This window comes from Chelonoidis abingdonii, chromosome 24 (assembly GCF_003597395.2).
Source record: "Chelonoidis abingdonii isolate Lonesome George chromosome 24, CheloAbing_2.0, whole genome shotgun sequence".
Classification (NCBI taxonomy): domain Eukaryota; kingdom Metazoa; phylum Chordata; order Testudines; family Testudinidae; genus Chelonoidis; species Chelonoidis abingdonii.
This window is the reverse complement of record NC_133792.1, coordinates 17,311,034-17,338,994: the sequence shown is the minus strand read 5'-3', so window position 1 is coordinate 17,338,994 and position 27,961 is coordinate 17,311,034. Positions and strand designations below refer to the sequence as shown.

The 27,961-nt window shown below is 42.9% G+C and overlaps 1 protein-coding gene across 1 annotated transcript; it reads right to left on the bottom strand.

Annotated features, from left to right (window-relative positions):
• Positions 1 to 5: 5 nt before the first annotated feature.
• On the bottom strand, positions 6 to 27,961 carry STKLD1 (serine/threonine kinase like domain containing 1). The gene is made up of 20 exons (XM_075060679.1): positions 27,817 to 27,961; positions 24,364 to 24,462; positions 23,795 to 23,839; positions 21,819 to 21,893; positions 20,062 to 20,166; positions 18,570 to 18,640; positions 17,640 to 17,755; positions 16,916 to 17,034; positions 16,637 to 16,797; positions 15,845 to 15,975; positions 11,766 to 11,849; positions 10,105 to 10,221; positions 8,046 to 8,186; positions 7,048 to 7,176; positions 4,515 to 4,643; positions 3,187 to 3,315; positions 2,585 to 2,725; positions 1,524 to 1,603; positions 189 to 237; positions 6 to 90 (listed from the first exon to the last, which is right to left on the bottom strand). Exons 2-19 carry the CDS (start codon positions 24,424 to 24,426, stop codon positions 190 to 192), a joined length of 1,884 nt encoding a protein of 627 aa, XP_074916780.1. The 5' UTR covers positions 24,427 to 24,462; positions 27,817 to 27,961; the 3' UTR covers positions 6 to 90; position 189.

The following is a 27,961-nucleotide window of genomic DNA, read 5'->3' as shown; positions in this document are numbered from 1 at the left end:
ATAGTCAGTAGTCAAAGTGGTTCGTTGTAAAGAATATAATGGAATATGTTCAAGCAGATGATGTCTATATAATACAGGCAGTATCTTCTTCTGGGGAGAAAAATCTTTTTAAAATACTTCTGAAGAAATCAAGCATATCTACCTGAATCACAAGACTTCAAGCCTTGTATATATAAAACAGCTTTTACCTTACTTCTGCAGTTTCAAAAGTGCTGAATCCACAAGGGTAATTATCTCCTGGGGAGAAAGTGAAAACTGTTAAATACAAGTTTATCCTTGTTTTTACTTCACAGTGTAAAGATACAAATAAGAACTATGGTACAAAAATTATTCTGTATTTAATATATGTACTTTTATAGGCGTTCAGACAGTATATCTCATTTGCATTTTTGGGTCTCAATAAATTATTTCAATATTTTTAGCAAACGGGTGGCCTAATTCGGACACTTTACTGTCACCCATAATTCCTTTGTACTTCAGGACTGGCTCCTAAGACTATAAAATTTACATAATCTGTCTAAAAATAAAAAAAAGGTAAAAGGTGATCAAGAATCTGCTCTAAATATTTAGCAACAGTTGTAATGTTACATAATCTGTAAGTACACTGAGCAATATCTAGCTTGTAAAAAGCCTTGATTAGAGGAAGAGAAAAATGGGAGAGGGAAGGACCTCTTAGGTTTTGTAATAAAATAATTGTGAAATACACTGAAAAAATAACGTGGAATGTGTTTTGGCTTTTTTAATGGGAATGGGAATGATAGCTAGAGAAACGCTGTGGAAAGTAGTGACTTTGTACTATGGCCTATGTGGCAAACATTCTGGAGGAAGAGAACTGTGAGCAAATTAAATTCATGACTAACACAAGAGTAAGGGTGGAGGCTCTGACTATCGGTTTTGGTTGTTTGTTTTTTTAAATAACTGCTACATGCTTGATGGCAAACTACTCTGTTAATAACTTGATGATTTAAGAGTGTAGGTCGCTCTAGTGTTAGAAAAACAAAGGCGGGAATTATTTTGCTATTTGATTAATTTAACGTAAAGTAATTCCCCAGGACAGCAAGCCCACCCAATTAAGTGGCTTGGGCTTTTTAGGGTTATTTAATAGATCAGTAAATCCCTCTCTGCTTTGTAATATAGTTGTCTTGTTCCTATATACTTTAACCTGTATTTCTGGTACGAAAAATGTAATAAAAAAACACATGCAGGCTAATGCTGGATGAAGCAGAAATAGTGTCAAACTTACATTTAATTGATTTAAGAGTATCTTCAGCTTGAAATTTGATAAACTATGCTCCACCTGCTTATGTTTTTGGTACACTTAGAAGTATTCTGAGTCCCCTGCACACTGAATCCACACTAAGCCCCACACCCACAAGTTCCTGCACTATGTCTTCCTCTGGGTAAGATGGATGCCACAAACAACTCCAGAGGATTGATGTTTGTGTAATCCACAGCCAAGAAATAAAACCATTTGTACAAATAGACTGAGTGTGCTCTTTGTTACCACAGTGACTTCCGCCTACCAGACTGGATGTAAACTTGATTTTCATTTCAGTCAGCAGCTCCTTCATATTCTGGGAGATCATCTCTAGCACTATGTCATCTGATGAAAAGGAAAAGGGGAATCTATCTTAGTTACTGTAACACACACTTATTGGAATAATACTTAACCTTCCATAGCTCTCACCTGACAATGGCCAAAGGGACTAGGGGGAGGGAAAGGCCCTTATATTAGGAAACAGTATCATAAAGAAGTTTGAAACAAACATAAGGTTTATTGTAACCTCAGGTGCATGATTGAAGTATTACTGCCAAGAGGAAAAGTGGGATCAGGTTAGATGGAAATTAAAGTAAATCAAGTAAGGGACAGTGGAAAGATTCCTTCAGCATCCATAAGGTGCTAATGAGCATCCATGTTAGTACAACTGATATGCAAGTACAAGAACCGAGAGGCCTGCAGCTCTGCCTCTGTGTATTAATTACTTGTACTGCAGTAGAGTGCACAGGTTACAACAAAGATTGGGGCCCCATTGCATTGGGTGCTGTTTAACCACATCATGAGAATGTGTCTCTGCCCTGAAGAGCTTACTGGCTAGTTAAAAATGTGCAGACAGAAAGCACTATTAGTAGGCAAGAGCAGTTTAAATGGAAGGCTCAGATGTTATTACCTTGTGGGATAAAAATGAGCCCGTGCATTATTTCTGAGGTGGGCCGCACCTGAAGTTTTGTTTCCTTCCTTTCTCCTGCCTTTCATACAACAAGCAAGGCTCTATGCTTATCTAGATGTTCTTATTCAAACTGCAACATATTGCCTTTCCTGCTTTACTATTTACATTTCCATGGTGAACGATCTGGGGAGAAGCAACCCCAGATATGCAATAGCTCTGAAAACATATATCAGGTTTCATACCACAGATGGTGAGCTATAGCTTACTGTACAGTATGGTAGTCTGGCTGGGGACTGCAAGCAGTAATTTCCAGTCACTGTGCTCATTGACAGTGTAGAATTATTCTTGGTTGCTGTTATTTTATGCACTGAACAAAAAGGACTGGCCAAAGACAAGAAAGAACAACAAGACCTTACCGTACTGAACCATCTCATTAATCAGTATACAGATGTTCTCCACCACTTCTGGATCATCACAGTGAAAGTGGTAGGAATCTTTGATCAGGCTTATTCCACTTCCCTTTGTATCTGTTACTACAAGCCTGAAAGCAGATAACTCTGAAAAAGAGGGACACAAGTGCTACTAGGCAGTGGCAGATATACTGCCTTGGAAAACTTCTGAAGCACCCTCAGATAATGTGTACGATTGTGTAAGCAGCTGACATTTTCTTGCATGACAAAACTTCTCTTTATGTCCCAGATACCCTTTGTTCATTTTTCATTAACCGCTCCTTGAGCTATATCCCTTTTACACACTAGAACAACGTCATCACAAGGAAGCATTTAAACACAGAGAGTTTACAATAGGGTCCCCCTCTGATGATCCACCAGTTCCCTCTGACATTTATGCTTCTGTTCTTGGGCAGGAGGGGCTAATCCAGTTTTCTGGTTTGAATGTTTTTCTCCGACAGGCAGAAGGAGAAGACTGATCCAGGAGGGCAGATGCCCCTCCCAACGGCACTGTTGTGGGCCTCCGGTGCCTACTTGCCATTGTTAAAAACACCTTTCTGGATTGTTACCAGATATCCTTAGGAGGCTTGCCAATGCTAAACAGGTATTCTTCACCAGCACTGGCCTTTCTGGATTCATCCTGAGAGCATCTAACAAAAGCAGAGTTGTTGGTTCATACTGGTTTTCAGTTAAGCAGCCTGCAAAAATAGCCAATGAAATACCCATCAATGCTTTCAGCTTCTGCAAGGATTCCTTTACCATGCACCAAAATGAAAAAGTAAGCCCTGTTAGGCCTATTTTACTAGAACACAGACTAATCAAATAGCTGAGCATCGTGAGTTGGTCCATGAGCTCAGAGACAGTTATGAGCCATCTGCTAGGTGAAGCTCCAGGTTCAATTCCTGGTTCCAGCCTCTCACTCTCCAGATCAGCAGAGGGTAGGAATGATGCAAAAACAACATCCTCTACTCATAGGGTTGGGGAGGAAAGAATGCAGTCACTAGAAGGATGGTGGTCATAATTAGGGGTTTGAATGGTGAAGATGAAAATGCTGCAAGGATGTTTTCATCTATAAAGTGATTTCAAAGAAGCATTAATACCGGACTTGTACTGCAAAGATCTTCCTTTCAATGTACATGCATAGCGATATATAAATAATACTTTTATTTTTAACTTGTCATGTTCTTCCCAAGATACTGATGACATTCATGTTAAACACATTTCTTTGTAATACTTTCCATAGCACTAATACTGTACTGGTGGTTTTACATAGGAACAGAGAGTAACAAACCTGGAATTCTTTAGTTGTGAAAGAAGACAACTAAGAGGTGACAATCTGTTCTACATTGGTTCTTAAACCATGCGCATCACTGTAGTATCTGATAGAAGTATTTACTTAACCTAGCTAAGAGTTATTACAAAATTAAACTTCATCTGAGGTTGTCAGAAAGAGACGAACTAGGGCAGGGTTTCTCAAACAAGGGTCGCTGCCTGTGTAGGGAAAGCCCCTGGCGGGCCGGGCTGCTGTGTTTACCTGTCCCATTCGCAAGTCCGGCCAATTGCGGCTCCCACTGGCCGCAGATCACTGCTCCGAGCCAATGGGAGCTGCTGGAAGCAGCGCGGGCAGAGGGACTTACTGGGCTTTCCTCAACAAGAGCGACCCCAGTTTGAGAAACCCTGAACTAGGGGGTGCTGGTTCAGTTAGGAGGGTAACTATGTTGCCAGCTAAAGTATAGGTATAAAGCCAGCTAAGGTACAGCAGGTTGTATTGCACCAAGGTAACTTATAGAAGATTTACTTCAACATTCATTTTAATTACTACTTAAATAACTGCTGTGTGTGATTTTGTCAGACTAACCCCTGCTGTGCATGGAGCACAGCAAGCATGAAAACTCACCCTGAAGTGTCAGAACCCAGAGGGCAGAGCAAGCCGACTCAACCACCTCTCCATTCTCACGGTGTTCTTGGAGGACTCCAGTGATAATTTGGACAGCATTTTTTAGTGATGCTTGCCCCATGTTACTTTCTGAATTAGGAAGAAAATCCAAATGCCATTATATCAAGCAGAGTTTATTAACTCAAACATTAAACACAGTGAGCACATTAAACTGCATGCAAACAACATCTTACTGCACAAAGGTATCAGAGAAGTTATGTTTTCTGTATAAAAATTCACTATTGATTAGTTATATATTTGATTTATTTGATCGTGCTCTAGATTTCTTCCATCAACTCTTCTTTATATTAATAAAATACACCATTACCTCGATATAACACCATCCGATATAACAGGAATTTGGATATAATGTGGTAAAGCAGTGCTCCAGGGGGGCAGGGTGGATCAAAGCAAGTTCAATATAATATGGTTTCACCGAGGTAGAGATGTAATCTTTCATTATTCCAGCTGTTTTCATCTGCAAAAGCTTTGCAAGCTTAATCTGAGGGTACGTCTACACTGCACGATTATTTCGAATTAGCTTAAACCGATATTACAAAACAGATCTAATAAAATCGGTTTAGCGCGTCCACAGTGGGATCACGAAATCGATTGTTTGCGGGGTTTTGAGGAGCACACGGTGCATGGATGGGGCAAGACATTGCCGGGTGGTGCTGGGTACAGCCTCACCCTCCCTTTTGAAGGGCAAGACAACCCTTTGGCTCCTTTTTTTCGGAGTGCATTGGCAAACGCCATGCACGGCATTTTCCCTTTTTTCGGTCTGGTGGTGGGGTGGAAATTAAACTGAGGAGCTGGTCCTGAACCGCCAGCGCTAGTGTTTGAACCTACGAGCATTGGAGGCTCAGCCGAAGATGCAAATAATTTTCCGAGACTGCTGTGGACTGTGGGATAGCTGGAGTCCTCAGTCCCCTTCCTACCTTCATGGCGGGTCCAGTTTGACGTCTCTTGGACCTTCCCTGTTACGCTTGTCACCGCAGTCGCTGTGTACTTATCCTGGAGTTGTTTTATTCAACGCTTTGGCACTTCAGTGTTCTCTAACGCGAGCTGGATACAACCGATCTTGTCTCCCCATACGCGATCATACTGTTCTCGTGCGTCGGTTATTGTGGAGCTCTTTTTCGATTTCATACTGTCATCGCCAGCGTGGCTGGATCAGAGCTCCACGCTGGGCAAGCAGGATGTATAGTTGCAAAAGTCTCGCGGGGCTTTTCCTGTTTACTAGCCCCGCTGCCTCCAGTTCAGATGCGTCCAGACGCGGTCCGTGCTGCACTCTTGGGATCGCCGCCGGGCCAAAACGTCCGATCTTGCCGCCAATGACCCTACTCGACGTTATCACTATTGAAAATTTAGCTGCTACTCCTCTGTTTGGGAGGAGCTCCCCGAATCGATTTAAGGTACCGTTTAACTCGAGATATTAATGACGACGTCGTGTGAACGGATACAGCGTTAAATCGGTATATCGGCCATTAAACCGATTTAAAGTCGCAGTGTAGACCTGGCCTAACTTACAAACTATATACAGGAATTGCTTCACCCAAATCTAAAACGCAGCCATTTGTGGGCAGAACATAGCACTCAGGAATGATACCTAACAGATCACACACAGAAAAATACCAAGTTGAACCTGGAGTGGGAAATTACACATGCAGAATACAATTCCACACATTTGTTTTGTTTTTTTGACCTTGAAAATGAGAATAACGCATCCCTGCTCTTTCAAGAAGTGTCATGGAATCTAATCACCGCCCACGGTCAGGGCCTCAGATTTAGGTCTGGTGCAAAAGCAGATCTCCCAGCAGCAGCGTAATGCAATGCTGTGGCATTGGTTCAGCACTGACTCAATAGAAGCAATGCCACCTGCTGGTGTTCCTTGGAGGTTTCTAGTCAAGAGTTAGCCTGATCCTGTTTCAACTGTGAGATATGACAGAGACTGTAGCATAGAAATGCATGGCTGAATGTTTTTTGACAAAAATCTTTTCCTGGGAAAGCTAGTGTGTGTTGAGGGCTTATTCAAAAAGCTACGTATTTCAAAGATAATTCCCCCCCTCTACCAATGTATCATCTAATTCACCTCTATTTGCTGGGCTTGTTTCTTAAATCAATCCAATATGCTGATTATACTTCATTTCCTCTTCTTATCACAACACATCACATTATGTGATGAAACCTGCAGCCACATAACTCACTTTTCATTTCTGAATGTTTATAAACAGTATGCATTGTAAAATTTACAAATGGGTCCTTACCACCACTAGGGATATTGAGACATTCATACTGATCTTTAGTCTGTGTTGCACCATAGCTCATTCAATGATGGATCTTCTAATGCTACTCAATCAAAGCTCTCAACCACATTCTTTTCTCCAACACCCTACTGTACCCAAAGTTGGGAGAAGTCAGTAAAACGTTTCATCCCCGAGCCACAAGAATCTCTGAATCCAGCTAGACACAGTATCTCCTGTGTTCTACTTACCATTCACAGCCAAGCTCCAAAGAATCCCAGAGCAAGAAAGGCAGATCTGTCTGTTCTGAGGAAAATTGCTTATAATTGACAGAACATCTGTGATGACTCCAGCTTTCCTCAGTGCTTCTGCAGCCATTTCTAATAAGCACAGAAAAAGACATATAATTATATTGCCACTGCCACCACTATACCACAAATTTAAATCAAAAGGAGTCATGAAACAAGGGAACAACATAATATGATCAAGGGCAATATGAAAATGAGCAAAAGAAATGTACTGGATTCTTAATGAGAACCACATGCACACAGACTATAACAGTGGTGACTGGCCTTTTCAGAACCTTCTCAGTTTGGCCATCTCCTCCCATTATAGTTTTGAGCTTCATGGAAGAAACAAAAAGAGTTATTGAGAGGGCACCAATCACTGCCATTCAAGTCAGTCTAGCAATCCAACCAACCTAGTCAACTCCAGACTTAAGAATTCATTTTGAACAATAACTTAGGTAATTTAGGTCAAAAGTGCCAAGAATCTTAGATAGCTGCCTTTTGCTCAGGGGAGGGGGAGTTTGCTGCCAGTAAGTGATAAGCAGAGCACCCATGGAGTTGGCGCCTATGGCAACAGCTGTAGGTCAACCTAACATAGGTCAGCTTAGAGTTGTAGTGTAGACATGCCCTGAGGCAGAGCCAGCAATGGAACCCAGGTTTCATGCCCTAGCTTTCCCCGGTGTTACCATCTGTGTAAATTAATAAGAATCACTTGTTAGCCAACCAAGACTGACACACCACCTCTTTAATACATCCAGTCTCAAACCATTTAGTCCAAATATTTCACCTTATGCTCCCAGCTGTCTTGCAACTAAAACTGGCTGACTAATGCTTTTGAGATGAATGAATAACCCATGTACAGCAACATATCTACGCTAAATCACAGAGTTCTCCATTATGTATCTAATCCAACAAATAAAGATGGATAAACAACAAGAACATTTCCATATGAAAGTACCCACCACTGGCTGAAATCATCATTAGTAAAGTGCAGATCATTGAGAGCAGTTCTTCATTTTCAGAATATGTTCTCATTGTCTTTAACAGAGAATTGATTCCTTCCTCACCAACTAGCATCTCCACATCCACATTCTGTTGTAGGGCTGTCAAAAGCAAAACACGGAACATCATGAGGATGCTTCAGCAACTTTCACTGAAGTCTGATTTTTCTGCTCTCAGCATACGTATACCATGAAGCAAGCATCATTTGTTGACTTAACATAGATTATATCGTTATATTTTCCCTTCTCTTCCTGAAATCAAACTGCTCTTTCTGTCTCATTTTCTGCAATTTTCATATGTTCCTTTGGGAAATTATGTCACAAAAATGAGAACAGGTAAAAGAAGAATGAAAAGGAGGTACAATCTAGTAATCTGCATTATTTTTGCACAGGACATTTGTTTTTATTCACAGGCAACTTTAAACCTATGGATTGCTCCTAGAGTTAATCATATTGCATCTTACACAGACATTGTTAGCTACCAGGGCTATATTATCAAAAATGTGCCCCTAAATCGTATGCAGAAAGCACAATTGGAAACTGATCATTAACAAATTTCAAACTCTGCACATGAGCAATTACCCATTTTGCCCATTCAGTAGCATGCTTTGCAAGCATATTCTGATAATTTAACCATAGCATTGAACCACATCACTTGTTTATGAACTTTAGTAAAAATCTGCATGCAGGACTTGGGGAAAAAAAATTACAAAAGCTTTCATTTTTTAAAAGTCAACATTTATTAAAATAAATGAAAAGTAATTTGCTGTGTCAATGAGGCCTCAAATTTTAACAAGTTTAAGGGGTGCTGCTTTTTTAATTATATACAGAATCAGGGGAGGGCCTTTAACTTTTGAGGTCAACACAAGCTTTACAAATATGTTACAATGTCATGTACTGCATTAAGAGTCTCTATTATTTGCAGTCTTTACAGTGAAGCAAATGGTGGTATTTACATTCTTCCAAATGGAAGAACTTCTAATTTCAGTTGTGCAGAAAACTTTTGCCTTAATTTACTGTTGGTTTCAGTTTACCTAGCAGGTGCCAAAGGAATGTTTTCTGCATTTGAACTAGTTTATTCAAAGTTGAGACCAACTGGGAGATGAAAAAGCAAGAAATCTCATTTCCTCTTCCAACAGGTGGGAGAGGATGAGATCTACTAATTCTAAAAACTTGAAGGACATAGGGCCAGATTTTCAAAGGCATTTAGGCACACAGAAGTACAGATTATGCACTTTTTGAAATCCCACTAGGTGCCTAACAGGCTAAGTGCCTAATTCCCAGAGATTTCAAAATCTGGCGCATGGTGATCAAAAACACTCCATCAATTCACTAGCTACCGCTAATACTTCCTCTGCTTAGTAAACCAGTTAGTTTAAATGCAAAACAAGTTTTGAGAAACGTTTTTTCTTACATATGCAGCACAGTTAAGGTAGTTTTATTTAACTAGTAAAAAACTAATTTAAAATGTTTTTGTTCATTTTAACTGCATTCTAATTTCCATCCAGATGCAGTTTGATACACATCATGAGTAAACAAAAATAATCTACTAAATGGGAAATGTACCATTCATTATTTTCTATCATAAAAAAATTAAAATTAAGATTCTGAATAAATGTCTGTTTAAATAAATATGTACAGATATAGAGTATCCTCCTAGTGAGCAAATGGAAATACCAAATTTAATATAAAAGCTGTATTTAGTTGCAAATAAACATGTTTTAATGATACCAGCTAATGAGAATCATCCTTCCTTTAGGAAAACTACTAAAAAATACAAATTCAAAACAAAATTAAATCAAGGTTTCTTGCTTGCTGATTTCTATCACTCTGATTTAAATCAAACCACTGACCCTAGAGAACCTGGACTCCCAGCAAAGCTGGCTAAATCCCCATGTAACTGTAAATTTACCCCTTAATATCTTAGTATGAATATTAATTGTCACCAAATCCATTTCAGATCTTGTTTACTACATGTAACAAGTTACTCAGTGTTTAGTATGGAACCTCATTAATGTACCTTGGCCAATAACGTCAAGCAGTAATCTGCAGCCATCTAATTGTAGCTCTAGAGAATCTATATGAGTCCTCATTGCACAAGTGACAGGATCCAGAAGTTCTAGCAAATACATTAAGGCTATAAAGAAAAGAATTGTTAGAGTCAACATTTAATAACACTGTGAACAACTTAGCTGGTTTATATGCCTCCAACCTTCAATATAACATGGAATTCCTAGATTTAGGACAGGTTTGGGTCCCTGTGCATGACATGGTAAGGCAGAGGTGGTTAAACAATGTTCTTGATCTGAAAGAAAAGCTATGCATATCAAGATGGAGCATTATACACTGATACCAGTAGTCTCATGGGCACCTCCTCTGCATTAAAGACAAAAGCAGCCACAATCTTCCATTTTGTTCAAGTTAGTTGTAGCCATTTTCCTCCTAGGAAGTTGTATTGCAGCTCTTGGTTGGCTACATGCTAAATCAGTGGTTCTCATGCAGAATACATATACCCCTCGTGGTACAGAGAGGTCTTCCAAGGGCTACATCAACTCATCTAGATATTTGCCTCGTTTTACAACAGGTTACATAAAAACCACTAGTGAAGTCAGTACAAACTAAAATTCCATACAATTTTATATACTGCTCTATATTTGTTTATACTGCTCTATATTCTATACACTGAAATGTAAGTACAAATTTTTTATTTCAATTTATTTTATGATTATATGTAAAAATGAGAAAGTAAGCACTGTTTCAGTAACAGTGTGTTGAAATGCTTTTGTATTTTTATGCCTGATTGTCTAAGCAAGTAGTTTTTAAGTGAGGTGAAACTTGGGAGTACACAAGACAAACCAGATTTTTGAAAGGGGTACAGTAGTCTGGAAAGGTTGAGAGCCACAGTTCTAAGTGACATCGGCTAGAATTCTGGTATGGTAGTGCTGAGAAATTATGCTTTTCAGACTCGGGGGGAGATTACTTCACTAGGTTTCTCAGTCCTATCAAGTCTTTGGGCAGGATTAGCTATTCCAAAAGGGAGCAACACACTTGTCCAAGGGAACTTAGATGTCCTCTTGGAACCCATTCTAACCATTCTCAGAGATGGAGCCATCTCTTGGGTGCAGCAAACTGGGGCGATTGCCCCAGGTCCACACTTTGGGCCTGCGCTTCGTTAGGAGGCGGGTGGGGAGGTGAGGTGGACAGGTGAGCAGGGTAAGGAGGCGAGCAACAGGCGGGCAAGCGAGGAGTAGCGAGGTGAGAAGGGAAGAGGCAGGGCAGGGCCTATGGGGAAGGGGTGGAGTAGGGGCAGGGCCTGGGTGGAGCTGAGGGTGGGGGAGCACTCCCTGGTAGATTAGAAACTCAGCATCGATGTCCCGGTCCCCGCATCCCCCTAGGGACAGCCCTGCTCAGAAATTTAAATATCAACTGTAACAAATTCCACTTATATCACTGCTAGTAAGCGTCTATTCATGCCTATTCAAACTGTTATTTATCACAGTGTCACATTATTTCAATGGGGAAAGCCACTTTTCAGTTAGAATGCTTCACAGATATTGGTAGATGACAGGAAATCACCATGTTCTTTCCCCTTATTGCTTACAGTCCTAGAGCTTTAAATCATTCTACTTTAATATCTACCCAGATCTTAAAACATCTCTATGTTGAAATATTGACCCATACCATTTTCTTCTCCCAGTAAGCTGGCAAGGCGCTTTATGGCTTTTGCTTGAGCCTGCTCTATGTCCCAGTAAGTCTGCATAAATTCTGCATAAAACAAGACATCAGAAGTTTCTTCTGTCATTTTACACAAATATTTACAGGATACATTCATAATTTTATTGTTTTCCTATTCTGTGCCCAGCCTGTGAATCCACATAATTGAAAGAAATTCAGCTTGAGACTCAGTTAACAAAAACAAACCAACAAAAAAAACGGAAAGACAGCATCAAACATTTTAAAACTACAAAACTCACTCAAAATAGTGGATGTGTTGATATTTAGGAGCCACCACAAACCTTGTAATGTTGCTATCTCATAAAATTATTTGAGAGGTAAGTATAATTTATGTTCTTTAAAAACACTCCAATATGAAATTATGTTAATAATAAAATCTAAAGATATATTAGTAAACAAAATTATTTAAAGGAGCAGCTTTTTCTCTTTAGCCAATCATGCATTCTAACTTAATATCTTAATAGGTTTAACTGCCGTAAACTAGAATGCAGAGCGGGGAACTCCCAGGAATTTCAGAACAGTCTGACAAAAATTCTTGTAATAACACTCTGACCCTATTCAGACAGACTCATAGACTCGTAGGTCAGAAGGGACCAATATGATCATCTAGTCTGACCTCCTGCACAAAGCAGGCCACAGAACCCTACCCATCCACTTTTATAACAACCCCTAACCCATGACTGAGTTATTGAAGTCCTCAAAATTGTGTTGTGAACATGGCAGAAGATGTCCATATCCCCCTCTAGCCTAATCTACAGAGAAGAATAAACCATAAAGTATTAATATAGTTGAAGCTACCTGTTAGCTCAAGTGGCAGGAGATTGAGTAGTAGATCTTAAGGTTCCAACCTACTTATATTTTTCTGCAACGTACGTCGCACGATGAATTTGATAGTAATATTAGTTTGGCTTTTTAAAAAAAAAAGCTAGCAAATTACAAACTGAAACTAGGGCTCAATTATCAAGGTTGAAAATCAATCATTAAATAGACAGAATACAAAATAAGATTGCTTGTGTACTTAATTAACTTCTTATTGATTAACGCTAATTACTGCTAGCTTATCATTTTATTTCTACTGTTATTTAAAACATAAAATATATATATTATGTTAATAATAAATATGTAAAGATATAAAGAGTTGTAAAGGAGAAAGAGACTCACATACAATTACTATTAAAGTGGAGCAGCTTTTCTCTTTAGTCCAAACAATGGCATTTCTAACAGTTATATTCTTAATTAGGGTTTAACTGCGGCGTAGCAAAACTAGAATCGAGGGCGGGGAAACTCCCAGGAATTGGGTTACAGAACATCTGACATAAATTCTTGTATATACGACCTCTCGTGACAACCACAAGACAATGACTCATACGACTCTAGGTCAGAAGGACGGCAAATATGATCATCTATCTGAACCTCCTGCAGCAAGGGGGGAGCACCAGGGCCAGCAGAACGCCTACTTACCTCTCTCGATGAGATACAATACGGTGCACTCTATTATAAGGCAATCCCTAGTATATCAGCTATCAGATCCTAGCCCATGACTAGTTATTCGAAAGTCCTCAAGTAATTGGTTTTGGATCAAACCTCAATGCTGCAGAGTAATTACCACTAGCTGAATGTGAACGCCCTGTCACTAAGATGTAGTACCCAGACTGCAGAGGAAGGCGAAAAACGCTCATTCAGGTGCCCTGCCAATACCGCCGCTGGAGGAAAACTTCCTTCTCGCCAAGTAAATCCCTGAAACTTATTCGGGCGATCAAGTCTAAACTGGGATGTGGCAGTGAAGGTAATCAAAGACTCGTCATCAGCCAGGCAGCAGCACCTAGGAAAGAATTCTCTGGCAGTAACTCAAGATCGCGCACATCCGCATCCAAGCATCGCCCATCACAGACCATTAGAAGCAGGGACTGCAGCTGGCCAGTAACACCGCATAGATCAATTCCCGCAAAATTAAACTATTCTGCGCATCGTGGATCATAAGGAATCCTCCATGATACTTATCAAAAGCGCTTAGGTCTTAAAGAGGCTCAGCGCAGATTGTGATGTCTTTTCCCCTCACAACTTCCGCAATTGGAAAGGGTCGGGCTGTTCCAGGGAACTGACTTCACTCCGCCTAATGTACGTCCGAGTCTGGATGTAGATACTTTCGGTTTAGCATATCAAGGTCTAAACTTCCTAATAGTCTTTATTGACTCCAGTTTGTAGCGCGTCATTTAATCCTTCCGCGTTGCCTACATTATACTCTGTGGTAAATTATAATAATTCTCTTCGTGCCTCCCTAACTGTCAACCCCCTGGGATATTAGGTTCATATTAATAGAGGCGAAGGGAGAATGGCATTACTCCCACAGTTGAGCACGCCCGGCCAGCCTTCTTTTGGCTAGGCCAAACAAGGGCCACGCCTCTCTTTGAGTCTCACTTTCATAAGGCAGGTTTTTCCATTTCCCCCCTCGGATCATCCTAGTAAGCGCGGCTGTTCTCTGAATCTGTTCCAGGATTGAATTCATCCTTCGTCAACATGGGAACAGTCCGAGAACTGACACACAATAACTCTAAAAATAGGACCAGGTGACAGAGTCCTCTACCAGCAAGTAGGAAGGTCCCCGGGCCTTATATAACGGATGTCAGCTGAAATCTCTAGCAACAGTGCAGATCCTCAGTCCTTATCGCTTGCTGAGAACATCCTCACGCTGATCTTGCACCCTAAGAACGCGCATTGGGCTTGTTTTAAGCGGGGCCCAAAATAGATCAGGGCGATTGGGGCATACATTTGTCAGCGGCTGCATAGACTCCTGGCTATCCTAAACTAACCAATACGCCTAGCGCAGAAGGTTCGCTTTCTCCTCCTCTGTTGGGCTTCACAAATGATCCCGCGTTGCCTGGCCGTGAACTCGTAACTGTGTACTCCAAAATTCTTATATAATCGCTAAGTGCTACTGACGCTTGCAACTTTTCATGCTACTTATATTGCATCCTATTATTTTCACTGCCAGTTTAAAAGGGTGTGTCCAGATCTTACCTGTAAGTATGCCCAGGTCGTTCCTGTTAGCAATATCCCCGCCAGCTTTGTGTCATCTGCAAACTTTATTAGACATTCCGATGCTCTTGTGCCAAGGTGCAGTAATAAAAGGTTAAATAAGATCGGTCCAAAACCGGACACTCCTTTTAGGTGACTCCATAGAACCTTCCTACGCCCGGCCTACAGTTACCCCAACACTCTGTCAGATTTCCGGCTTTTGGCGTGAACCGTGGTACTTCCCTTATTAAGCCACGAGATTCACTTATCCCACCTTACAAAGCCTTCATATTTCATCCCGCATCTTTTCGCAATTTAACTAAGCAGTTCTTGGTGTTCGGCCCATTGATGGAAGGCTGGTGTTGCTGGGTGGCGTCAAATGGCGCCCTTAACTGAATATGCGGACGGTAAATTAGATTCTAGCCCGTAAGCATTTCCTTTGTCTATGATTAAAATTTATGCTGGTCATCCTTCCAAAGAAGGGAATCAGGTTGGTCATTGGGGCATGATCCTATCTTAAGTAAAATCCATGTTGCAATCGGTTCCCAATTACCATTAGACCATCAAGCGGCTTAAACTTACTTTCCCTTTAAAATTTTTTTCCAAGACCTTACATACTACAGGACGTCAAGCATACAGGCGCCAACCAGATCACATTTTTCTCGGCCTTTCTTAAAAATAGGAACTACATTAGCAATTCTCCAGTCGTACGGTACAACCCCCGAGTTTACCGATTGATTAAAAATTCTCGCTAACGGGCTCGCAATTTCATGCGCCAGTTCCTTTAATATCATTAGATAAGAGCTTCTACTCTTATGAACTACTCTTGTGAAGTTATAAGACTCGTGACACAGAGATTCTTGTCCAAAACAGTGATGCATTTCATTTCAGGTACAATGAGTAGCCATACATTCATTTCTGTAATACAATACATCCTAAATGGAACACACATGGCATTTCAATAGAAAACTAATGTCAGTATCTCAAAGACAACTTATTTTCCTGATTACCTAAAACACTTCCAATTCCTCCTTCAAGGAGCACATCTAAAATTGCTGAAGGCAAGGTTTTTTCCTGTTTTGATAAAGACGAACCAGCAAGAGTCAAACATTCCATAACATATGGAATATCAACCAGCTCCCTACAGAAGGAGAGAGAAAGAAAGTCAACAAAGTTTTCCTATTGATTTTGGTGTGTTTTGTTGGAAGTGGAAGTCTTAATTAGTGGGTAAAATAGGGTTCTGGTTGTCAGGACTCCTAAATTCTGATCTTGACTCCTTCACTGATTTTGTGACTGTGGACAAGTCAGTTAACCCTTGTGCCTCATTTTACTTACCTGGAAAGTGGACATAACACTAACCAATCTCATGACGTACTCTGAGGCCTAATTAATTAATGTTTGTAAAGAGCTTTGAGATTCTTAAATAAAAATAAGACCTTAGTCAATGCAGACATTTTCTGAGAATGCAAACTGTATACAGACTACAGCCCAGCCTCCAAAAGAGTGTCTATAACTTCGTTCTATAACATAATTCTTCAACAAAACCAGCTATCCTTTCTGACCAGAGAATCTCTGGTCAGCGTACGCTCATTTCAAAGATGGGGAAACCAAGGGACTGATAGGTGAAGTGACTTTCTTACAGCAAGGTAGCACAGCGAGTCAGTTGAAGAGACAGGGCTAGAACCTAGAAACCCTGGCTCTCAGTTCCCTAATCTAAAGACTGAAGAACACTCCCTGTTACAGGAGATAGGTGGGGAAAAGCAAAAAACAGAACAGAGTAGGAGAAAATGTCCAGAACTCACTTTGCTGAGGGTCTCATACTGGGCTGAATCTGTAGCATCATAAGTAAAATTTGAGACAAAGGCAGAGTATCTTTATTCTCTTTCTGCATTAATGTCAGAACTCTCTCAAGACTACTGGTATCCTTTCTAATATCCAGCAGTAATGAATTTGTCTCTTTCACCTGTAAAGAGCAGAATATTGGCAGACTCTATATGTATTCACTTTGTGGATCTCTTTGGGGCTTTTTAAAAACATTATATTCCCAGTGAAATGCTCGTGGTACTCTCAATAGTACATACATTCAGAAAGAAGCAGGTCATCATGTCTAGTAGAATACATCCTAAAGACCAGATGTCAGACTTCTCACTAAAGGAAAAGCAGAGTGCTTCAGGGGACATCCAGGATTTAGAGTCAGGATCTGTTGAAATAAATGTCAGGTCAGTAATTTTTTTGACACTGTGTAACGTGTTGCTTTGCTTGCATGGGTATGACCTGTAGACAGCAGTTTCACATCAAAGTACAATTCAATCAGAAAGATTCTACAGTGAGTTAGATTTTTATTGGTGATACCCCATAGAAGATTCTAAGAAGAACCGCACTACAATTAATGACAAACAATTCTCCAAGGTCTAACTTCCTATACATTACTGCAAACATAGTCTTACAAATCCAGTTTAGCTTAGCGCCATCTCATGACTCCCAAAATATTAAAAGATTTATTTTTACAAACTCATTTTAATACCACAAAACTGCCATTAGATGGTAACAATTATTTTTTATGACTGCTGAGCAAGATTCAGACCCATTATGTAAGTGTGAAAGTTTTCATATCACAATCAATTTATTTAATTCTTGATCTTTTACAATGATCTTGCTTGCTGCTTAGAAGAAATAAAAAGTAATAGGCAAAAAAGGGTGTTTTTTGTCTTTATTTTGTTATAGAATTAAACTGTTAAAAAACACAGTAGAATCTCTTTTAAAAAAAACAAACAGAATACTAAAATATTCAAATTAAATAGCTACCTTCTTCCACTCTTATCTTCCATTTCATTTCATCAGTCATAAGAGTTTCTACACTGAAATCACAAAGCATGAAGGATACTTCATCAGTTAAAAGGATGTTAGACGGTTTGAGGTTTCTGCAACACACAGAAATGTTTTTTATCAACATGTGAAATCAGAGCATAATGATGTATAGCTACAGGCTTCTTATGTCTGACATCTTTTACATAAAAAAGATGGGCTTTGTTTTTAAGTTACAAATTATAAGAAATAAAATACATTTATTTTCCTTTTTTACTGTGAATAAGGCAAAAAGCTTTAAAAATTGACACTGGAAGCCTCAACTTATCCGAACACTGAGCATGACACTAGTCCTTTTTCCTCTCTTATTCCTGTTAAGTTTGTTCACTCTTTCAGTTTATGAAAGGCACAGCTCATTTGCCAAGGTTTATGCAGGATTATAGACTGTAATATGAATGTCAATTCCAGTATTTCATTAACTACAGGATTGTGAACACTTTACAAACATTCAAGAGTTAAGTTATAATCATTTTGTGGATGGATAAATCTGGGGAGAACATATGAGTTAAATGACTTGCCTAGAGTCACAACAATCAGATGCAGAAACAGAATTCAGGAGTATAACATCCACTCCCCTGCTTTAATCAATAAATTCACACACAGACAACCGTGTCCAAAGTCAAACACCACCGAGGGGAAAAAATGGTGGAGGGAAGGAGAAGAGCACTGTTTAACACTCATACAGTAAATCTACTAATCATCTATCTCTGCTATACTCATTTGGACACTCCATCTTATCTATGAAACGCCTCACCATGCCACCAAAATGTACAATGTCTTGCTTCTCAAGTGAATAGTTGTGCTGAAGTGATAGTTCAGCTGCAAACAGGCAAAGATCTAGCAGCCAAAGAGGCTGGAATTTCTATTTACCTGTGAAAAACATTTTGTTTGTGTATATAAAACAAAGCATCCACCATCTGCCCCAGGAACTTCTGCAGCACCTATGGACAGAAATAGTCATGAAAATGTAATACACGAAGAATAACTTCATGGTGAAATAAGACATGTCTAATCACATGAAGGCTTCTTAGTTTGATACAGGCTCCAGTCCAAGTGGGAATACTATACAGTAACTCCTCACTTAAAGTTGTCCCGGTTAACGTTCTTTCATTGTGACGTTGCTGATCAATTAGGGAACATGCTTGTTTAAAGTTGGTAGAAGGGAGCACTGTAACATTTGTTTGGCAGCAGCCTGCTTTGTCCACTGCTTGCAGTAACAGCACCCAGCTGTAGCTAGCTGCTGGGAGCTTGTAACCAGGGTGGACTGGCAGCCCCCCATCAGCTCCCCGCTCCCCTAATTTCCCTGTGCTGCAGCCGCCCAGCAGGCTATCAACTGCCGGGCTGGTCAGCTGTCCCTCCTGACACTGCCATGTGCTGCTCCTGCCCTCTGCCTTGGAGCTGCTCCCAGAGACTCCTACTTGCTGTGCGAGGGGTCTGTCAGGGTGTCCCCGTCCCCCTGCTCCTGCACCCCGCTTACCCCTTCTCCATATAGAGCAGGAAGGGGACACAGAGTGAGAGAGACAGAGAGAGCTTGGAGCAGCAGCTGCTGTCTCAACTTCCTGATCCACTTAAAAAGACAATGCACTTAAGAGTGGGTCGGCTTACTTAAAGGGGCAGTGTACATCTCTCTCTCCCCCACACACAAGGTGGGAGTCTGTCTCTGTCTTCTATACTGTCTCCCCTCCCTCGCGTTTGTGCTGCCTTGTGTGAGAGGCTACATTAACAACGTGTTAACCCTTGAGGGCTCAGCCAAGTGCTAGTTCACCATTTAGCAGCAAGGCATTCCTTGGGAAATATCCCTCCCTCTTCCACCTTCTAAATTCACCACCTCAACCATGCTTCACAATCATCATAGCTGTGAACAGTAGTAAACTGTTTGTTTTAAACATATACTTAACCCCCACCATTTACATTAAATCTTATGGGGAAATTGGATTTGCTTAACATCATTTCGTTTCAAGTTGCATTTTTCAGGAACATAACTACAACGTTAAGCGAGAAGTTACTGTATTCCTTTCATTTTCTGCAGATAAATTAACCTGCACATCACCCCTGTGAATTAGGAGCTAATATTATCTTCATTTTTCAGAAGAGAAAACTAAGGCACGCAAAGGTTGAGTTACCCAGGAGTAGACAATTATATAAATGCTAAGTTTTATTATTGTGATTGTACAATGACTCAAGTGGCAGAGCTGGGAGGAAAATTCAGAAGTTTTAAGTCCTAGTCTCCTGCTTTAAGCAATAAATACTATACTTTGATGTCTCTGGGGAGCAGCTGGGAAAGGATAGAAGGTAATGAAAAAAGTTAAAGGCAGTGAGATTAATTGCATTTCAATAAAATGCTTTTTCTGTAATTTTTTACCATATCTTCTACTTTCTCTCGCTTCTTCCTTTTTGCCTTGATCAGAGATGAAAGGTCTCCTTGGCTTGAGTGCTGCATCACCAGACAAAGAAATAGAGATGAAATCTGCAACAGAGATTAGATCAACATTATTCAGTCACTTGCAGGTAATGACATATGCAGCAACAAAGATACAAATCAGCAGTTGGGCCTTGCAAACAGATTTGGTGCACACTATGGAAGTATGTGATGGGATTATTTGTCTCCCACAAAAGAGTCAATACTTACTTTTGTCTACTTAAACATAAAACATCTGCTTCTAACAGGAACAAGTACCTTTGAAACCATATGAGCAGTTCCACTTAAACATAAATTCTACTGAATTCAATGGGATTTAGGCCCAAGTACCGTGCAAGGTGTCCACAAAGAAATAGCTCTGGCCTTCTGGCTTCTTTATGGGTCAAATTTTGAGGTGCTTTATTCAGACATGCAAAGAACTGCAGCAGCTTAAAAACTGTGTATCTGTTGCATATGGAAGCAAAAGGAGAAGACATTGCCTACAGATACACAGATACTGGGATGCAACACAGTCATGTTGTGCTGCCCCAATGGTAGTGTAACTCAGGGTACGTCTACACTGCACGATTATTTCGAATTAGCTTAAACCGATATTACAAAACAGATCTAATAAAATCGGTTTAGCGCGTCCACAGTGGGATCACCGAAATCGATTGTTTGCGTCCATGGTCAAAGCTACCATCGATTTCAGGAGCGGTGCACTGTGGGTAGCTGTTCCTCAGCTATCCCATAGTTCCCACTTCCGTGTTGAGAGCACAGTGCCTGATGGGGCAGAAAAACACTGCCCCGGGTGGTGCTGGTACAGCCTCACCCTCCCTTTGTGAAGGCAGCAGACAACCCTTTGGCGCCTTTTTCGCGGAGTGCATTGAGCAAACGCCAATAGCACAGCAATCTTTCCTTTTTTTTTTTTCACGTGGTGGTGGGGGGAAATAAACTGAGGAGCTGTTCCCTGAACCACGCCAGACACTGTGTTTGAACCTACAGACATTGGGAGCTCAGCCAAGAATGCAAATAATTTTCAGAGACTGCTGTGGACTGTGGGATAGCTGGAGTCCTCAGTACCCCCTCCTCCCTTCATGAGCGTCCATTTGAGTCTCTGGCTTCCCGTTACGCTTGTCACACAGCGCTGTGTATCCTGGAGTTTTTTATTCAAACGCTTTGGCATTTCGTGTTCTGTAACGGAGCTGGATACAACAGATTTGTCTCCCCATACAGCGATCAGACCTAGTATCTCCCGTACGGTCTATGCTGGAGCTCTTTTTCGATTTCAAACTGCATCGCCAGCCGTGCTGATCAGAGCTCCACGCTGGGCAAGCAGGAAAATGTAATTCAAAAGTTCGCGGGCTTTTCCTGTTTACCTGCCCGCTGCATCCGAGTTCAGATTGCTGTCCAGAGCGGTCAGTGCTGCACTCTGGGATGCCGCCCGGAGGCCAATAACGTCGATTTCCGTCCACATGAACCCTAATCCGAGTTATCTTAACTCGATATTAATGACGACGTCGTGTGAACGGATACAGCGTTAAATCGGTATATCGGCCATTAAACCGATTTAAAGTCGGAGTGTAGACCTGGCCTCAGTTGCCTTCACAGAAGGAGGCTCAATCACAGGCCCAGAAACCTTAAGTGTCCCCTTACCTAGTTACAGAAACTTTTACATGCCAGTTTGTGCCTCCACTCTAACAGGCTGTTTTCATTCTCACCTTATTATCCCAGGTGATAAACAATTCTTTGTAAATGCAGATGTTTGAATGCTGAAGTTTCAGCAGATCCATTGCCTGTTGAAAAGACAGCAAATGAAACCCAAAGAGTTTACTCTGAGTGAGCTACAACAATCCACAGGCTTCTTTCTCCTGGATTAAGAAAATGTCTTCAAAACACAGAACACAAAGGGCAGATATCTAACTGTCAATCATGCCATGTCCCTGTCAGAGTAGCCAGGTCCAGTTCTTTTTCAGTTCTATTTCACATTTGCAATCAAAGGCGTGTCAAGAAAAGTGAAATACAGTAATTAAGCGAAGCTCTACTCCAAATATAACTCTGTACAAATAAAGAACAGGAATACTTGTGGCACCTTGGAGACTAACAAATTTATTTCAGTATAAGCTTTCATGGGCTACAGCGCATTTCTTCGGATGCATAAGCTTATGCTGAAATAAATTTGTTAGTCTCTAAGGTGCCACAAGCACTCCTGTTCTTTTTGCCATGAGGTAAAGTCTCAAGGTAAAGATCCTGCAGTTGGAACTTAAAAATTCTGTCGTTGATGTGTGAGCGGGAACAGAATTCAGCTCACTCTCCCAAAGCTGTGCTCATGGCACTACAGAGCTAACTGGCATAAAAAGAAGTAAAAACAAAGGGCCAAATTCCCAGCTAGTATAACTTCATTTACTTTAATAGAACTACACCAGCAGACAATTTGGCTCAAACTTTGGTCAGTAAAGTCAGCAGATCTAATTCTGAATACACACAAGGGGCTGGTATATTGAGTAGAATAGGCAATTTTAAATTACTTTCTGACCACAACTAAATATTAATTGGTTTAAAAATGTTCTCACTCATTGTGAACAGCAGGTGCTAGGTACAATGAACACCAGCCGTAACACTAGATCAGGGGTAGGCAACCTATGGCACGCATGCCAAAAGCGCACGCGACCTGATTTTCAGTGGCACTCACACTGGCCAGGTCCTGGCCACCGGTCCAGGGGGCTCTGCATTTTAATTTAGTTTTAGATGAAGCTTCTTAAACATTTTAAAAACCTTATTTACTTTACATGCAACAACAGTTTAATTATATATTTTAGACTTAAAGAAAGAGACCTTCTAAGAACGTTAAAATGTATTGCTTGCGCCCAAAACATTAAATTAGAGTGAATAAATGAAGACTCGGCATAGCACTTCTGAAAGGTTGCTGACCCCTACACTAGACCATTCTGTTGTGAATATCTGTGTTCTGTTGGAACAATAAGTATGATATTAGCAATATTGCTGACTTATTATTATGTCTTATTTATTAAATTCTGAAGGAGGTATGCACAATGCAGGTACTATAGACCGGAAAGGCCAGTGAAGACATTCCCATCAAGAAATTTCTAGATACATGGGCACAAAAATCAACACAACATTAAAATAACATATACTATGAAGAAATTGAGTCATTAGTAATAAACAGGACTATGAACAGACAACTCTCCATCCTTCTGGCTAATGTCCAAACAAAGAGATGGGCTTTGTACTGTGCCCTAAAGGTAAACAGACACAGGCTCTGAAGTGAGGGCCATCCATTGAGAACAGCTGGCCACTTGAACCCAAACATTCAAGTCTAAGGATTGTTAATAAGAATTCACAGGCTGAACTGAGTTGCTGGAGTCTTAGGGTATGTCTGTACGACAATAAAATACCCATGGCTGGCCTGTGTCAGCTGACAGAGACTCCTGCGGCTTGGGCTGCTGGACTATAAAGTTGTTGTGTAGATTCAGGCTCGGGCTGGAGCCCAGGCTTTCGGACCCCATGAGGAGGGAGGACAAGACAGTTTATGGGTAGTCAAGGCCCAAATCAGGTAGGGCTATTTATATTTTCAAATTATTGCTAATAAAGGACTTTTTTAAGATAAGACCCTGTTTAAGACAAGGCCCTCCTCCTTCTGAATTAGACTAGTAAAAAAAAAAGACTTCACTGGTACCTCCTTCAGGGCATCATTTGCTTGTTGTTCATCAATGCATTCAACCTGTACCAAACAAACAAAAGACAAAGATAACAATATTATAAAAGACATGGATGAGAATGTAATACAGAGGTGGCCAAGCTTTACAACACTAAGCATCACATAAGTAACCCCACCAGGAGAATGAGATTTGCACCCAATTTGTATATATCATCAGTAACTATACACTGCAACCCTAATATCTATTGTTGGGTGATTGAATCTTCTTGGCAAGAATAACAGAAATTGACTGCTGGCTGGGTCCACCAGCAATAAAAAGCTGCAGTTGATCAGCTTTATCCTTCCCCTGCCATGAGAGTGACAGTGAGTTAGGGAAGAATTGACTAGGAGGGACTCAATAAGTCTTTTCCACCTTCAACCTTTATGCTCCGGTAATCAATCTGAATGCAACTGCAGTTCAAAACAGTGTCATAATTCAAAGTATAAGCCAACCCAGACCCAGTGCCTGTTGGTATGCTGGCTACATTACTCTCAGGCAAATGGGCCTAGGGAGCTGCATCTCAGTGTCATGGCAACCTAGTTCTCACCTGCTTCAGCACATATTTCCTCCCAGCTCCTTCTTTCTCCATTTTTAACTCCACCACCAGCATTATGCCCAGGGCCCCCGGCTCCAGCTGCTCCAGCACCTATGTGGAGGGAACAGGCACTGATAAACATGGGGGAACCTGGGCACAAAAACACTTCAGAGCCTGCAACCCCCAGCTCCTCCTGGGCAACAGGCACCCCCCAGTTCCCCCTCCTTGGGGGCAATGAGCACCCCCAGCGCCCCTTTCCCCCTGGGCAACAGGCACCCCCAGTTCCCCCTCCTTGGGGGCAATGAGCACCCCCAGCGCCCCTTTCCCCCTGGGCAACAGGCACCCCCAGTTCCCCCTCCTTGGGGGCAATGAGCACCCCCAGCGCCCCTTTCCCCCTGGGCAACAGGCACCCCCAGTTCCCCCTCCTTGGGGGCAATGAGCACCCCCAGCGCCCCTTTCCCCCTGGGCAACAGGCACCCCCAGTTTCCCCTGCCCTGGGACACAACGGGCACCCGCCGCACCCCTCCCCCTGGGCAACAGGCACCCCCAGTTCCCCCTCTTTGGGGGCAATGGACACCCCCAGCGCCCCTTTCCCCCTGGGCAACAGGCACCTCCAGCTGCCCCTTCTCTGGGGGCAACAGGCACCCCCCGCACCCCCTGCCCCGTAGGCATTGCCCCCCCTCTCAGGCCCGAGACCGGCCCCCTGCGCGCTCAGGGGCGGGGCGAGGGCCACACCACACGACGACGCTCATCGCTCACATGGGGCACGGGACAGGGGGGGCCGGGGCCGGATTGCTGGGCAGGGCCGGACCAGGGAGATGGGGCGGGCGCTGCGGCCTCCCTCCTCCGCCAGCCCGCACGCGCCTCCTCGCTCCTCCCCTCGCTTTCGCCCGGGCCCCGAACCCCCGCCTCTCACTCACCTGCCCCGACCGCCCCTCTGCCCCCCACTCTCTGCCCCCGCACTCTACCACCCTGCCCATCGACCCCCTCTGCCCTCCTACCACTTCTCACCACCTCCCCCTGACCCTCCCTCTGCCCCCACATCTCACCACCTGCCCCCGACCCCTCTGCCGCCCCACTCTCTGCCCCCTCACCTCTCACCACCTGCCCCCAGACCCCCTCTGGCCCCCCACTCCTGCCCCCCGCTCTCACCACCTGCCCCGACCCCTCGCCTCCGCGCCTCGTTCAACTGAATCCGGTGCCGCGACTCGGGGCCAGCTCTGGCCCGCGGCGCGCGTCTTTCACTGCCAAAGACGCGCCAGGTGTCTGCGTCGGCGTTAGAGGGCCGCACGGCGGCGGCAAGAGGCGCGGCGTAGGTGCGCCGAAGTGGGGGCCATCATCGGAGGGCAGACACCAAAGCCAAAGAGTTGGGTGAGAGCCGCTCGAGCGCCGGGCGAGCAGACTGGGCTGCCCCCGGCCGGCCCATGAGTCGTGCCGGGGCCACGGCAGGTGCCTCGCACCGTGGTCACTGAGCTCTGCCAGCAGGGGCGGTGAGGCCGGGTGCGCAGCCTAGCGCCTGGCTGGCCCCACTTGGGACGAGAGGCCGGGCGGCCCGGGCCTGCATGAGGCAGGAAGCGGGTGTACTCCTGTTTGGGCCTCCGGGGTCGCAGCTGGCGCGAGACTGCCGGAGTGCGGAGGACAGAAGCTGGGCCGGCCGACGCCAGGTGGTGGAACCGATGAGCGCTCTGACCGGCGGGGCAGAGAACACGCTGCGCGTGGCGGCAAGAAGCTCGGGAGCTGGTCTCGGGTGCTGGCCGCAGTGAGTATTGGGCAGAGACGCAGGTGGGACTATGCCTCGGCGGCAACGAAGCAACGAGGTGCGGCTGCGGCCCTGACGAGGGCGACCCACACATGTGGGGTAACATATCGCTCCAAGCGGCCAGAACGTAGGGCGGGGGTTGGCGGTGAGGAGAAAGATGGGTGAGGGAGACATGGGGCCGTAAAGAGGGTCATGGGGGGATGGTGCCGTGAGTGCTACGGCCCACAGCGTGAGTCGGGAGGCCGTTGATCCAGTTGGGAGTCAACACCAACGCTGCCTCGAGGGGGGAGATCCGGGGCCACAGTGGTGAGAGGCGGGGGGCAGAGAGGCGGGGCCTCGCCGGCAAGGATCTGGGCGCCCGCGGCTGAGCCTGGCCTGGCAGAGTCTCACCACCTGCCCCTGACCCTCATATGTCCCCTCTCTGCCCCCAGCCTCTCACCACCTGCCCCTGACCCTCCTATGTCCCCCACTCTCTGCCCCCAGCCTCTCACCACCTGCCAATATTGCTCCTAGGCACTCTTCATATCAGTAAAGTTATTCATGTGCATAAGTGTTTGAGGGGTCAGGCCCTTCATTCATAACTTGCCTGGAGTGTGTTGTGATTGAAGATTTCTGGAGTCATGTACTTTACTTTCCTTTTAATTGGGGGTGCTGGAACAATTTGTATGGGGTGGGGGGTGCTGAGAGCCATTGAACCAAACCATAAACCCTCTATATGATGGAAACCAGTTCAAGCCAGGAGGTGCAGCAGCACCTATGCTTTCAATTGATAGTAATATTACTCCCACTGAATAGCTACTAGATGGCTTGGTCATGCTATTCCTTGAGCAGCCAAAAATCCCATTTAATCCTCTCCATAATGTATAAATTATATAAATCTGCCTGTTTTAAGAAATGCATTGTAATGCAATGAATACCTTATCAACTGCCCAGGCTGTTACTATGATTCTAGCTATCATTAAAAGTGTTAACAAATGCAAAATAGATCCAGGGACAAGGAAGAATTTTTGTGCCACTGTGGCCCTGATGCTACACAGACTTTTGCACATGCTCCATTGTATGTGTGCAGCGAGTAGTCCAAGTTACTTCAGTAGGATTACTCACAATATCTATAGTCAAGCATGTGCATAAGCCTTTGCAGGATCAAGACCTTGGTCCTTTTACTGGTCTCCTTCATACATTGCAGACTGATACTGCCGAAGGGAGAATTTTCATTTGAACAGAATAAGCTCTTGCAAAGAATATCAAAGGACTATAACTTTTCAAAGAGCAGGGTGCTGTCTGCTTATTTGCACTGCTCTCTTCACATCTGTTTGAGCTCTATTCAAGTGTGCACTTGTGTGTGCCACAGTCACTCCATAACCAAAACAGCTTATGACAATTTACTTTAGAGAACTTACTTGATTACACATTCAGAGCATTATACAAGTTTCTGTGCTTGTGCTTATTTGTTGTGTATGCTCAACTCATCCTGTTTGTTCTGGAGAATTTTTCCTCATCAAACAAAAAAAAACAAACAATTACTGCATCTACAGGATAGAGGAAAATATTTTGGTAAAGGGAAAAAGGTATTGCAGGCTTCAAAAAATATTTATAAACATGGGAGGGAAGAGATTGTTTAAATGATGGAAATTATCTTGAGAATGCCCTTTTAAACAACATTACCTTCAGGGTAGATGTCAAACCAGTGAGATGAAAAGAATCACCTGGGAAAAGGTGAAGAGCTACATGGCACACACTACCTGAAAGGTGCTGGATTTTTGCAGGATGACTTGTTACCTATGAAGCAAGCTATTGTTTGGGTCTCAAGCCTTCAAGAATCAATCTGTGTGCAACATTCTCCCATGCACA

Excerpts from the sequence above, each read along its gene's own strand:
- STKLD1 (XM_075060679.1), bottom strand. The coding sequence starts at position 24,426 with ATGCTGGTGGTGGAGTTAAAAATGGAGAAAGAAGGAGCTGGGAGGAAA. Across the intron at positions 15,976-16,636 it reads AGTATGAGACCCTCAGCAAA|GGAGCTGGTTGATATTCCAT; the intron begins GTGAGTTCTGGA and ends CTCCTTCTGTAG. Across the intron at positions 8,187-10,104 it reads GCTTGACGTTATTGGCCAAG|CCCTACAACAGAATGTGGAT; the intron begins GTACATTAATGA and ends TGCTTTTGACAG.